At 35.8% G+C, this 14,582-nt stretch overlaps 1 protein-coding gene across 2 annotated transcripts; it reads right to left on the bottom strand.

Moving 5' to 3' along the window:
* Positions 1 to 1,400: 1,400 nt before the first annotated feature.
* LOC121779954 (ethylene-responsive transcription factor RAP2-7-like) lies at positions 1,401 to 4,553 on the bottom strand. Of its 2 annotated transcripts, XM_042177440.1 has the most exons (9): positions 3,790 to 4,553; positions 3,542 to 3,567; positions 3,423 to 3,453; positions 3,246 to 3,333; positions 3,019 to 3,164; positions 2,567 to 2,670; positions 2,350 to 2,456; positions 2,101 to 2,190; positions 1,401 to 1,945 (listed from the first exon to the last, which is right to left on the bottom strand). In XM_042177440.1, exons 1-9 carry the CDS (start codon positions 4,263 to 4,265, stop codon positions 1,721 to 1,723), a joined length of 1,293 nt encoding a protein of 430 aa, XP_042033374.1. In that variant the 5' UTR covers positions 4,266 to 4,553; the 3' UTR covers positions 1,401 to 1,720. The 2 variants fall into 2 exon arrangements, with proteins under 2 accessions (XP_042033374.1, XP_042033375.1); XM_042177441.1 differs by lacking the exon at positions 2,101 to 2,190.
* Positions 4,554 to 14,582: the final 10,029 nt, after the last annotated feature.

Below are 14,582 nucleotides of genomic sequence, written 5' to 3' on the forward strand. Positions count from 1 at the left end.
AATATTTACCATGAAACCATACCTCCAAGAACCTGCTGCATCCCGGAAGAGGCCACCTTTATGCTCTTGTATTTCCACTTTAGACTTGGTCATTCGTGGTACTTTTAGTATTGAGATTTCAGGTTCACGATATATGATATATTCTATTTTATTTTAATCGCTATTTATAAAATTTATAAGTAATCTCTACCGTTAACTATTACTAGCATCTCACCTGTGTGATAGCAAAGTACTTTGTAGTTTTTTTAAAATCCATTAACATTAAATTTTTATGGGTCAAAAAATATAAAATAAAAAAATCATTAAAATTAGCTTAGAAGTGTTAAATTAAAATCTTTTATACATCTAATACAAATGCAACACATTAACAATACACACAATTCAATTGTAAAACACCTTTATTAATTATTCATTTTTATCAAAATTATTGTTAAAATGTTGAATTAATTGTCAAACAAAGCGACCGATAAAGTACAGATTTAAGGTGGCCAACTCAGAACGCCTTTCCTTCCCTTTCTTGATACGAACTAATAAATTTTTCATCTTACTAAATAAAGATTTATTATTGAGGGATGAAGGAATATTGATCTTATTTGCAATTCGAAACAAATGTTTTTAAATGTCAATGCACATGCATGTGAGTTGTGACATGTCAATTGTAATATGAAATGTAAAAAAATTTATAACAAATTTTTTTATAAATCTAATTCATCTATAAGGGTAGTTTTCTAAATTTACATGAATGCAATGGTAATTAATTCAAATTTATATAATAATTTTGGGTACAGTTTTGAAATCTTAAATCGAACTAAATACTAATGTGGTTCTCCTTCCATAATTGCCGCTTTTGATGAGATTGAGAGTGCTTTATCCAAATTTGATGATTGGCCATTTTTTCTTGGCCAGCTCAGTTTGGTGAGTGAGACATTATGCAGTGTTGATTTACCAACTTCTATATGATTTGGAAACTGCAATAGGTGAAGATGCTATACATTCATTGTGTTTTTGCAGTGTTTAGTCTATGGTAGATTCAAAATCACATGATTTGAGTTTGTGAGGAAATTCGACATTACGAGTTTCATAGGAGATGAACAAGATAGAAGCATACAAAGACACCCGAAGAGACCCCAAAGAGTATGTCGAGAGCTACAAGAGTCGTTTCTTGAAGGTTATTTTCTCGAACTGATGACACTCTTTCCCTTTGCACGTGCAATCTCCCTAGTCCCGTCTCTTCTGTGAAGTCTTTCGGTACACACATACACGATCAGTGCTCGTTGTATGATTAGTTTTCCAAGTTTATAGATGATATGGACATCTGTGTTAGGTGTCATCAAGTTTATTTCTTTGACTAGAGGTGAAATTCCGATTTGCAACAATGGTTGTCAACAGCAAGCTGGATGTAAAGAAGAGTATCTGCATTTCTCATTTATAGCTCAAAAAGATGGATGCAAACAAGATTTCACAATGGGTTGTAACAGCAATCAAATCTACAAAGTATTCAGACTCTTTGGAATCCTAATGAGCATCGTACCAATATATACACAACGTATAATTTGGTCAATCTATTATTTGTGCTATAACGTATGGCTGCTGAGACGATTCACCCCAGTTGGCATGGCTTCTTTTGCTAGCCAAATCTCAAACAGACTAAAATGAGGCCGTTCCACTCCTGTTACTGATAATAGTTGTGGCTGTTGTAATTCGAACTTGCAAGGAAGGGTCACTGAAGGCCGTGGAAAGCTGTCGTAGGAAATTGTGGCTGATTGGTCAATGGCACGGCAGAAGTGAAGTATGGAGAAGTTGCAGAAGAGAATCCTGATGATGCTGCAGAAGAAGCCAATATGGGGACCGTGGTGACCATACCGTGGCTTGGTATTTTCCATGGCCAGTTTGAGCTGTATCCAGGCAAAGGAACAGCTTCACCACTCATTCTTGTAGCAAATTCCTGTCAAAAATATAATTCTTACTGTTATTCTTCAGCAAGTTCATGACTCAAATTATGCATCTTTTATTATAGAAATGAAGCTTCTTTTCGACCTAATCCATGTGTCAATGTTTGTTACTACTACTTGCTTCTCTAGCTTGTTTTTTTAGTTTCACCTTATTGTTTGGGGTAAAACCAGAATAGATGCCAGCCCACATGGTAGGATACTTTTGTATTAGTTCTTGAGGGGCAGAGATTGGCTCGACCTATAAAATTACACAGATCATAAGATGAAGGAAAACTACTGTCCTAGCATCGGTGAAGACATTCATTTTCTTTTTGAAGCCAGCAACAAAAATGCATATCCATGAAATGAAGCTCTCCAGCTTTAGTGGAATTTTGAAATGAAACTCATAGCTGTATACCTTTAATCTCTTCCCATCAGGAGCAGGATAATGCTGATTTCTGGTAGTGTCATTCCCATCGGAAGATAAAGACATCCCAAGGTTGAGATCAAGACTGCTGCCATTACCTAGAATTGCAGCAAAAGATACCAAGTTAGCCACTGTACGGACAAGACAAGAAAAATTGATATTCAGTAAAAACGAGGTTGAAACTAAGAAACAGTGATTTGCCATATACCTCCATTTCTGGAGCTTAAGTTCATCTCCTTGTCATAGCTGCTAAACTCAAATTTTGCAATGGCTTCTCCCCCATTAGATTTGATGTCTGCTTCATCATATGCCCTGAATCCACAACAAGAAACGGAAGCTTTTTATGCGAGACAACAAAAATGAATTCGTCTTAGCACAACCCAATGTGTAATGACATATGAATTCATGATCACAAGGACCTTGCAGCCTCTATTTTGCTCTCGAGTAACCATTATAGTATCGTATTATACAGATAAAAGGGATTCCTCTCTTCATTTAATTAACTATCCTAAACTAGTACTCCAAAACCAGAAACCTTCATGCATTAATCATGATTAGATGAATGCATAAACATCTCACAAACACCAAGTATAAGGAATTAAATCAAGCTCCTGTAATCAGTCAAATGAAGCAATGAAATAGTCCAAGAAAAGCGCTTACTTCTTTCCAACGAATTGGCCCATTCTTGTCTCCCAACGACCACATTTGTGCAGAGTTACGCCTCTATACTTGGAGCTTCCCCGGGCGAACCCATTGCTCTGGCGACGCAGAATGTGAACAAACTCTTCCTTCGACAAACTCTTCATCTGCAAATCGCCAACCGCATAAGCACAAATAGAGTGACAAGATTCCAAATGTTGGCCACAAAAGCTTAAACACCTCCAAACCTGTTTCATCTCCTCATCATAATCACTGATGGTGAAATTGATGTCAGCATCAACTCCACGGAACTTGATTGCAGCGCGATCATATGCCCTAAACAAGTATTCCAAAATATGATCAGTATTAATAACTGATTAATCAAGAACACATCCAAAATTCTTCGTATGAACCAAAACTCTTACCGAGCTGCAGCATGTGCTGTATCAAACCCTCCTGATAGAAATCAATAAACGAATCACTAAAACAGATACATAAATTGATATTTGCAAACCAAAGCTATACAATAGCTCCGTGTTCTTACCCAAATAGACTTGTTTGCCACAATCCCTGCAACAAAAGGCCAAGACTCAGTAAAAGGACCACAGAAGAAAACAAATCCACCACCTAACTTCATTCAATCAGTGATCTCATCCGCAGATTCAACACTCATCTTTCCACAGATCATAGTCCACCATAATTCAACCGTTTAATTTGAAAAGCAATTGAAAAGCAAAACAGAATTTCTCCAAATTAGGCATGCATGGAATGTAAGCAGACAAGCAGACCAACCAAATATGCGATTCCCATCTTCCAGTCCTACGGTAGAAGGTAACTCCACGATACTGAGAGCTCCTGGAGCGGGGCCCACGCCTGCTCTTCTTCGGCTGCACCGGAGCAGTCTCCGGCAACTGCGCCTTATAAATCCCCAATTCCACCCCGCCGGAGTCCTCCGGCACCGACAGATTCAGCCAATACTTCTCCCTAACCAGCGGCGGCGGCGCCGAATCGGCGATCGGGAAGAGCTGCAGCTCGTTCCCGCCGATGCTGACGTCATCGTCGATCTCGATCACATACTTGTCGAGGATTGAGAAATTGAGCGTGGAGACGGATTTCTCGGGAGTACAGGTGCTGCTGTCGACCTCCGCGGCGGCGGCATTATTGGTGGCGGAGGTAGTCGTGGAGGCCACGGAATCGGCGTTGGTGGCGGCGTTGTGGAAGCTGAGCTCGTCGTCGGAGAAGGCGGCGCCAACATTCAGATCTAACATTTCACTCTCCGGTGCGTGAAATAGTGTGAAATGATGGTAGTTGAAGAGAAAATCGTTGAAATCAGATGAAGAATGTAGAGAGAGAAAGAGAAGAAAACGGAATCTGTAACTGTATATGCATTTGTTTGAAAAAATTGCAACAAGAAAACAAAAGCAAAACCAAGGGATATAGACACAGGCAGCGAGGTGTATATATGTATATGCAGAGAGAGAGAAGAGAGAGAGGAGAGAGTTGGAAAAGGGAAGTCAGAGGAGTTGCATTTTAATTGGGTGGTTGCTTTAATGAAGAAGAAGGAAGAAGAATAAAATAGAAGGGTTGATTAAGAGCATCTGCAATGATGCCCGTCCCGACGGACGTCAGACCGGCGTGCTGGACGTCCGCACGGGACGTCCGCCATTGTGCAAAGGTGACGCGGATACGGACGTTCGCTGCGGATACTGGAGTTCCGCGGCGTTCCCGGGACGTTCGTGGCGACGTCCTTGCGGACTTCCGTCATTGCGTTGACCACACGGACGTCCGCACGGACGTCCCGATTATTTTATTATTTTTTTTTAAAAATTCTATATATACGGCTAGTTGAATTTCATTTTATTCGCCCCACTTGTATTAACGAGTATCTCTCTCTCTAAATACTTTTCTTTCGAAGATAAATGGAGCACCACGATAGTGATTCCCCCGCCACGAGCGAGTCACAGGGACCGATCTTTCCCGTTGGTGGAAGTACCCCAATGTCTGCCACGATATCCGGAATGGCGGGGATGATGCCCCAACCCCAAATGACGGCGGGGATGAGGCCCGGGTATTTATCATCAACAGTATGCGGCGCAATTTGGGGTTGGGAGACATGACGGAGAGTGGCGACGAGGGGGCTACCGACGGAGACGACGAGGGTACTGGCGGCGGGGAATCTGAGGAGTGAGACAACGGTTTTTTTTAACTATGTAATTTATTTTAATAATTATGTATGTTTTTTTTGTATTATGTATGTTTTTTTAAAATAAAGTGGTTGCAATTTCTCCATATTTGTGTAGAAATTTTAATTCCGTAAATTATTTAATTTGGTGAATTTGTGAATTTTTATTATTGTGGGAAGTCCGTCGGGATGTCCTTGGGGATGTCCGCCACTGTGCAGTGGAATGTCCTTATGATGTGACAGTGTAGTGAGAAGTTCTTATAATGTGGCAGGAGATGCGGACATCCGCACGACGGTGGATGCCCTAATAATGTGAAATAAATGTAGCTCTCTTTCAACTTGTTCAATTTAGCTTTCTATTCTCACTTTTCCTTGTTAATCAAGGTGGGCTCCAATTAACATTATTTGGTCTCATTTTTATAAATACATATCAACATCTTTTATATTACTCCTTCATTCGATTCATTTTTTCCATTTGTTGAAGAAAAATAGCATTAGAGAAATGCTTTTCAAATTGAGAGTAGCTAAAAATAAGAATGATTGACATATTCTATACTTCATTTTTTACTATAAAAGTAATGGGAATTTATTCGAGAATAAACGATTTATGTGACGTCTTAGAACTAGGGTTAAGGGGTGGTATCCCTTTTGCACCAAGGTTTTTATTGAGGGAATGGCCATTATCAAAAGTTTCATGAAGAGGTATGTTGTGCTGATTGTCGGTTTTCTCTGATTGTCTATCAACTCCCTCACAATAGGTGATTCTACTTGTTCTTTGTGGTTTTGTTTATTTGATTTGGGTGTTGTCTTACACTTTTTTATATTTGTTTGCTTCTTTCGATCTCTGCTTTGTTAATGGTTTGTGCTTGCGTTTTTGTTTAGTAAGTTATCTCTTCTTCTTCTTCTTGTTTTTGCATCTTGCTAGTTTTGTCCTTTGATGTCTCAATTTTATTCTTATCGATATTTGGTTTTAGTATTTGATATTTTTAAAAATAATTCATAGTTAGTATTTTGTACCCAACTCAAAATAGTATTAATCGAAACACTAACTACAAATTAATGCTTTGCAATTGTCAACTTCATTTATACCATACTCTTATTAAACTTCTTAATAACCAAATTTAGGGTTCGGTTTACAAAATCACTCTTCATTTAGGTAATTAATTATGGATCAAGCATTATTATAATATCTAACAAATATGATTTCATACATCTAAATGGATTATATCATAGACATATAAACATTACTACTAGTAAGAATGCACTAGATTAGATCATAGAATAAGAGTGGCATGACACACATTCCTCCAAATTTATTTAATGCACGAGTACAAGTTAAATGATAAGTGCAGCACATTATTTCACGATGCAATTTGTAATAAACAAAATAAAAAATTCTATTTTATTTATTTATTTGAAGTTTAGAAAGAATAATAAAATTGAACTTTGATATTTATGAAAATTATAAAATAAAAATGTCAATAACAAATTTTAAAATATTAAAATCAAATTTAATTATAAAATAAAATAAACAGTACTAAACAAATTACTAAAAGTCCATTAAATAAATGTGGTGCTCACATATATTCAGAGTCAAACTTTCGTTTCCTTTTTTCTTTTTCAGCAACCAGACCATTAGAGCATCCGTCCCGGTCCCGTCTCGCAGAGCGTCTCATCCCGGAGGGACGGCTCGCGCGACAGCTCGCCACGCGCCAGCGCCACGTGGTGCGCGCTGGCACTAGGCGTGACGCCTACTCGCCGGCGCGAGTGGGTGTCGTCACGCAGACCCTATAAATCATTTTTTAAAAAAAATTCGATTTTAATAAAAAAAAGTTAAAGAAAACGGTAATATTACTGTTGAACGGTAAAAAAAATTATTTTTATTTTATTTTATTTTATTTACTCTATAAATACTCATCTTTCATCCTCGTTATACACACAAACACACATATATTATTCTCAAATCATCTCTATTTCCTCTTCAATTTTCATCTCACCTCTCCAATTTTCATCACAAAATGTCCGGCGACGGAAACTCTGGCGGGCTTTGACATAAACGCGTTTGGCGACTGGGGGCATGTACAATGTCTTGGGTGGTTCCGGTTCCGGTTCGTCGACGCCGGGCACCCAAGGCTCGTCGACGCAGTTTGGTGTACCACATTTTATTAATGTGGTTTTTTATTTTTTTAGAATTTTAAGTTGTAATTTTATTTTATTTAATGAAGTGTGTTTTTATTAATTGAATTTGTTGGAAATAAAAATAAAAAATGAAATTGAATGAATAGTTAAGGGATGAGATGGTTACGAGACGGATAAGAGATGGAGGGTTGAGGTGATGTCTCTTAGTTAAAAGATGGAGTGAAAAGTACAGTGGGACCCATGAATAGTTAAGAGATGAGACGGATAAGAGACAGCGTTACGGATGACCTTATGGAGGAGTACTTGACTACCATTATCATAATATTTTCTCCATTTAGAAATACATTAAGCTGCAATAACTTATTAATGTATTATTAAAATGGATGACGACCTGGTGCAGATAAGTAATTAGTTGACAAATAATTTATTTTTCAGTAGAGTTGAGGCGAAACCAACCTAACCATTACTTGGAGTTACTTTGTATTACTACTACAATAAAGTGTGCTTCAAGTTGAGATTTACAAAAATACACACCTTAAAATATCCGAAACCAAGCAAACTTAATTGATCTTGTATATAAAATAAAATTTAATTTATTGGCAACTAGTTTTCCATTCTCATATGTATGAAAAATTGAAACACGGGAATATTTTGAGTTAATTATTTAGAAAGTATATTTACCGCCTGAAAATGAAATCATATAGTACTACATGTAGCAAATATTGTAGGGACATTGCTTGAGACTAGGAACTATGGTCTAATTCCGATCATATCTCCTATAAAATTGGTTTAAAATAATAAATTTTATATTCTGTGTGTTATTTTTCAATCCAACTCATATTAGATATTTTGACGAAAACTTATTCTACGTGGAGAATTGTGAAATGTTTATGATATTTTTTTACCCCTTTTAAGTTCATGTCAAGTAAGATAAAAAAACACACTGATTTAATTATATCAAATAGGAGAAAAAAAAGTCACGTGCGTTGGTCAGAAATAACATTTTGGAATAACACACGGAATGTAAAATTATACTCTCTTACCATTGAAAGAGTCATTTGCCATTTTGGGTTTTTCATGATTTATAGAACCATTTACTTTATTCTACTTTAATTATGCGAACCTCATATTCTACTAACTTTCTACACTCTCAATCCATTATAAAACTAATAATTAAATATGGGTTACACATTACCCGCACTTTCTCGTTTAACTTTTTCACAAAGTAAAATAATTTCTTAAAATTTGTGCCGAATCAAAATGACTCTTTAAATAATGGAAAAATGAAGTACTCCCTCCATCCCCCAAAGTTTGTCCCAATTTAACCTGACGCGAGTTTTATGAAATTGTTTGACTTTGAATTAAATGAAGATGTATAGTGGAATATGGGTCCCATATTGAGGAAATTGAGAGTGTATTTAATGTCTATTTTTGATAAGAAATTCCAAATGTGACAAACTTTGTGGGACGGAGGAATATAGTAAATGAGATAAACTTTGAGGGACGGAGGGAGTATATATCAACTTTAAAATTGATGAGAAATACTATAATTAGGCAATAGCTTATGAGATATACCATCAAATATATGCATATTGGCATGATTTCATACGTATAATTAAAGAAGTTTTCTTTTAATGAATTTACGTTTGCATATTCATCATTTAAATAGCATAATGTTTTGACTATTAGCCTTACTAGTTACTTAAGTAAGTACACTACATTTAGTCTATAATCTATTGCAACGAAAAAAATAATAATGAAAACTAGAGTAGTAATTAATTTCTTGGACATGGTCCAAGGAAATATATGGCTGAAAAAGCAAACGATTTTATTTCCAAAATTGGAATTCTTTATTATTTTCCCATAGAGAGAGCGACGTGGCTTATTAAGATAGGCTGGAAACAGCAAACAATAAAATGGACGGAGATATCATTGCAGCATAATAAACAGTGTATAAACGTGTAGGAAATGCTACAAATGGGACTAATTTTATACTAGGATACTACATATTGTACTTGTAGCAGAATATTTACCAGTACTTATTTTCACTATGAGTAGCATAGTACAATTTTAATAGTAGCAATAAGTTTGATGGTCCCCGTTATAATAATAGTAATAATAATAATATAGGGTTGGTGAGGTGACATTTATGGTATATTTTAGAATAAGTTTGATGGTCCCCGTTATAATAATAGTAATAATAATAATATAGGGTTGGTGAAGTGACATTTATAGTATATTTTTAATATATAGGGCTGGTAAAGTGACATTTATGGTATATTTTAGACTAAAGTTTAAATTTGGTCATTTATATTTGCTGCAAAAAAAATTTGGTCATTTACGCTAAATTTGTTACCTTTTGGTCCCAAACAATATGTTTTGGTCCAAAGTTAACCCTTTTTCCGTTAAATTTAACGGTCAAACATTAATTGACCAAATTAGTAACTTAACTATCAATCTAATTAGTTAATTTAATTTAATTAATTCAATATGAATATTTATAAAATACTTTTCCATATCAAAATATAGTAATATTCATAAAATATTATAATACATATAACAAAAAATATTAAAATTTATAAAATATTTTTTTCTATAACAAAAATAAAATTGAATTAAAATTTATAAAATATTTAAAACTTTAATAATATTAAAATTTATAAACTTACCTATAATAAAAATAAAACTAAATTAAAATTTATAAAATATTCACAAATTTAATTTTTATTATAGGTAAAAAAATATAGGTAAAATATTTTATAAATTTTAATTTTAATTTAATTTTTATAAAATATTTTAAAAATTGAAAGTTAATTTTTATTATATGTAAGAAAAATATTTATAAAGTTTAATATTAAATTAATCTGACTAATTAGATTGATAATTAAGTCACTAATTTGGTCAATTAACGTTTGACCATTAAATTTAACGGAAAAAGGTTAACTCTGGAACAAAACATATTGTTTGGGACCAAAAGATAACAAACTTAATGTAAATGACCAAACAGTTTTTTACAGCAAGTGTAAATGATCAAATTTAGACTTTAGTCTTTATTTTTCAATTTGAGTTTTAACTTTCTTTTAAATGGGAATACCCAATTCTAGCAAATTTCGATGAGTCAACTGTTTGTATTTACATTCAAAAAATATGTTTTTATTTTTCTAATATTTTTAAGAAAAAACAAAATTACCCCAGTGAGTCCAAACATTACTAATAAATCATTTAACTTAATCCAAAACATATATTTTTATAAGGTCGAAAAACGGTCTACGATGCGAACATTACTTTCTCTTTATCTCGTTGCCACACATGATTATCATCGCACTCAATGAAATGATCGAGCTCATTGAAGTAAAAGTTCTTTCTTCACACTCACACACTCACATATATAAATATAGGGTCGCATTAAAATGAATATGCCCCCTTAAATGTTTAACTAAGACTGCATATTGATCACCATATCTAAAATTTTGACGGCCCAAATTAAAAATACACATGATCTATGTTGAATTGTATACAGATCCACCTATCTCGCCTTCCTGGACGTGCCAATCCCTGCTAGACTCTAAATCATTTCACCCAAGCTAGAAAGAAATTTATGCACAATCCTCTAACTTACATGCCAAGTGCTAGAAAAGTCTCTTTTCGTCATCTATGTTCTAGTTCTTGGAATGTTGTCTTGTTCCATACGCCCCAGATTGACCACACTACGACATAAAACATTTTATCTACTTTTTTTTATCAAATTTTGTAAGTGGTGCCAAGTTATTAAACATGTATGTCTCTGGTTCCTTAGATAAGCATAAGTATAGCATATGTTGCATCGATCACAATAATACTATAGCTCAAGACTTAGCCGAGAGTTAGTGAAGCTTGATTCTCATAGCGAGAGGCTTAGAGTTAGGGAAGTGATGTAGTATGGCCAGAGCCCTATATGCTATAATGCTGAACTAAGGACGCTCGTTTTATCCACACAAGATATCAATATTATGATCTACCTGATCCATCATTGAGAAATTTAGTCAGTACATTGAAGAACACATTGATCTACACAAATTAATTGTGCAATAGTCTTCTACTCCATTGTAAGTACTAGAATGAACAAAACTCCCCATCGATACGATGTTATTTGCAATTATATTTGATGTGATCTTTCATAGTAATTTTTTTTATAAAATTCCTGTGTTTGTGTATGAAAACTAAATATACGTCAATATTCTACTTTTGAACTGTTAAAGAAAGTGGCAGTTTGCAGCTAAGAGGGAAAGCTGTTGTATTTGTTATCAATTTATTTTTTTAATATTCTTTATCCTTTTTGTCTGGTATCTAGTTTGTTAGAAGAGTTGTGATAGTGTACTACGCACAGCTAGCTTGTCACATGCACCTCATACACCGTGTATATATGAGCTAAGACTTCATATTGTATTGGGAGTTTTTGAGATCTTAAAATCAGAATTCCATTTTCTCTCTATCGAGTTTTCACTCCTTGATTATGAAGTTTGTTTTTCTATCTTCAACATTCTTAACATGGTATCAGAGCTAATCGCATTCTTCCGCTTGTTTTCTCTCATCGATTTTCTCTATTTTCATCATGAATCGTCGTGGTAATGCTGGAAATATCGTTCCTCCGATGGAGGATACTTCCAACCCTTACTACCTCCACCCTAGTGATAACCCAAGCCAGCAATTGGTGTCGCAGGTGCTCATTGGCTCCAATTACATCAATTGGAGCAGATCCGTCACAACGGCTCTTTTGGCGAAAAATAAGCTTGCATTTGTCACCGGTGCTCTTCCTCGACCAGCTGACGACGATCTATTATTTCCATCTTGGCTCAGATGCAATAGCATGGTCATTTCTTGGCTTCGCAACTCCATCTCGGCTCAGATATGTTCGAGTGTTATGTACCTCGATGATGCCCATGATATTTGGTCTGATCTGCGTGAAAGGTTCTCTCAGCTGGACTCTGCTCGTGTTTATTAGCTTCGACAGAAAATCATGAATTTATCTCAGGGTTCTGATGATGTTAGCTCTTATTTTACTAATCTCCGTATTATTTGGGATGAATACAAACACTCTCAGCCAATCTCGTGGTGTGTTTGTTCAACTTGCAGGTGCAATAGTGCCTCGAAGTGGCATGCTCATCAAGAACAGGAATGTACTATGCAATTCCTTATTGGTCTTCATTCTTCATATTCTCAGATCAGGTCTGCTATTTTATCAATGATTCCTTTGCCGCCTCTGTCTAAGGTCTTCTCCCTGGTGCTGCAAGAGGAAGGGCAGCGCAACATAGAAGGTTCTGTCACACCTTCTGCCATCTTACCTTCAATGAGTGAACAACCTGCTTATTCTATCAATGTTGCTACTTCTTACAATCGTGGAAAGGCAGGCTGCTCTCATTGTGGTAAACCCAATCACACTATTGACAAATGTTTCAGCCTCCACGGTTTTCCTCCTGGTTTTGGCTGTGGGAAGGGCAAGGTTTTCTCTAAGGACCCTTCTAAGTCCATCAACTACGTGGATGATTATGGTACTAATTTTGGTGAGCGAGTTGGTACTCCTTCTTCTTCCCCAAAAATGCCCACATTTAATCAATGTCAGCAGCTGATAGCCCTCTTGCAGACTCAGCTGTCTACATCTTCTCTTCCTCCTACTAGTCCTGCAACACAAATTCCTCCCACCACATCCCAGTCTCAATCCCCCTTCACTGGTACAACTTTTTCCTCTTCCTTTATAGCTTCTGTGTCTACAGCTCCCTCCATGTGGCTCCTTGATACAGGTGCCACTCATCATGTCTGTTGTTCTTTGTCTGCTTTTACCTCTTACTCTCCTATCACTAATGCTTTTGTTAATTTACCTAATGGTTCCACAACACCTATTACTCACACTGGTACCATACACCTGACCCCTACCATCACTCTATTCTCAATTCTTTGTGTACCCTCTTTCTCGTTCAATCTTATTTCTGTTAGCTCATTAACATCAACACTTTCTTGTTCTGTCTTGTTCACTCACAATTCCATTGAAATCCAGGGAGCTTCTCAGGGAATTGTGAGGGGTAATCGCCTTGGAAACCTTTACACACTCACTGTGGATTCACTTCTGACAGATTTCAAGGTTCTTCAGTTTCTTCTATTTTTTCAGGTTCCTCTTTGCCTTCTTGTGTCAATTCTGTTGTCAGTATGAAAGTATGGCATAAAGGCTTGGTCATTTATCTTTCAATAAGTTGAAATCCTTGTCAAATGTTCTCAAATTTTCCGATAAAACACTGTTTACATGTGAGATTTGTCCTCTTGTTAAGCAGAAACATCTATCTTTTTCTAAATCTGATTCTGTTGCCAGTTGTCCTTTTGATCTTATACATTGTGATGTATGGGGGCCCTTCACCTCTGCTACTAACCAAGGTTACAGATATTTTCTTACAATTGTTGATGATTGCTCCAGATTTGTATGGACTTTCTTACTACAAAACAAATATGATGTCAGTCCAGTGCTTTCCCAATTCTTTAATACCATACTTACCCAGTTTTCCAAGAGAATAAAGGTCGTTAGGACTGATAATGCACCTGAATTCAATCTCTCTGTCTTGTACACCTCTTTTGGCACAGTTGTCCAACATTCATGTGTGGAAACTCCACAACAGAATGCCCGGGTAGAGAGAAAACATCAGCACTTGCTGAATGTTGCTAGGAGTCTGTTGTTTCAATCCCATTTACCTGTTGAGTTTTGGGGAGACTGCATATTAGGAGCATCATATCTCATAAATGGAACTCCATCCTCTGTCCTACCTCAGAATATAACCCCTTTTGAGTCTCTCTTCCATAAGAGTCCATCATATCTCCATCTCAGGTCCATAGGGTGTCTCTGCTACGCTTCCTCCCTAAATAGAGGCAGAGATAAATTTTCACCCCGAGCCACTAAATGAATTCTATTGGGGGTACCCTTTGGGTATAAGGGATATAAACTCTTAGATCTTGAGTCCATGCAAGAAGTCATCACTAGGCATGTGACTTTTCATGAAGATGTTTTCCCTCTATCACATCTGTCCCCAACAGATTTTCATTTTTCACCAAACTCTTCATCATCATCTACTTCTTCTGTTAGGGTTTGTATACTAGAAATCACCTTTCGAGTGATTGAATACTATAAAACTCTAATTATTATTTTCCAATGAATGCAACAGATTATTTTTGTCATAATGTTGTTATGTTTTACATTTAATGGATGTTTATTGCATATTTAAATGTATAAGCAAATGTAACAAAG

Source organism: Salvia splendens, chromosome 19, assembly GCF_004379255.2.
Source record: "Salvia splendens isolate huo1 chromosome 19, SspV2, whole genome shotgun sequence".
Classification (NCBI taxonomy): Eukaryota; Viridiplantae; Streptophyta; class Magnoliopsida; order Lamiales; family Lamiaceae; genus Salvia; species Salvia splendens.

Bases quoted from the DNA above. Each gene is read 5' to 3' on its own strand.
- LOC121779954 (XM_042177440.1), bottom strand. From the start codon at position 4,265: ATGTTAGATCTGAATGTTGGCGCCGCCTTCTCCGACGACGAGCTCAGC. The intron at 3,568-3,789 runs GTTGGTCTGCTT...CTTTTGTTGCAG, and splicing joins AGATGGGAATCGCATATTTG to GGATTGTGGCAAACAAGTCT. The intron at 2,671-3,018 runs GTAAGCGCTTTT...TTGTGGATTCAG, and splicing joins GGCCAATTCGTTGGAAAGAA to GGCATATGATGAAGCAGACA.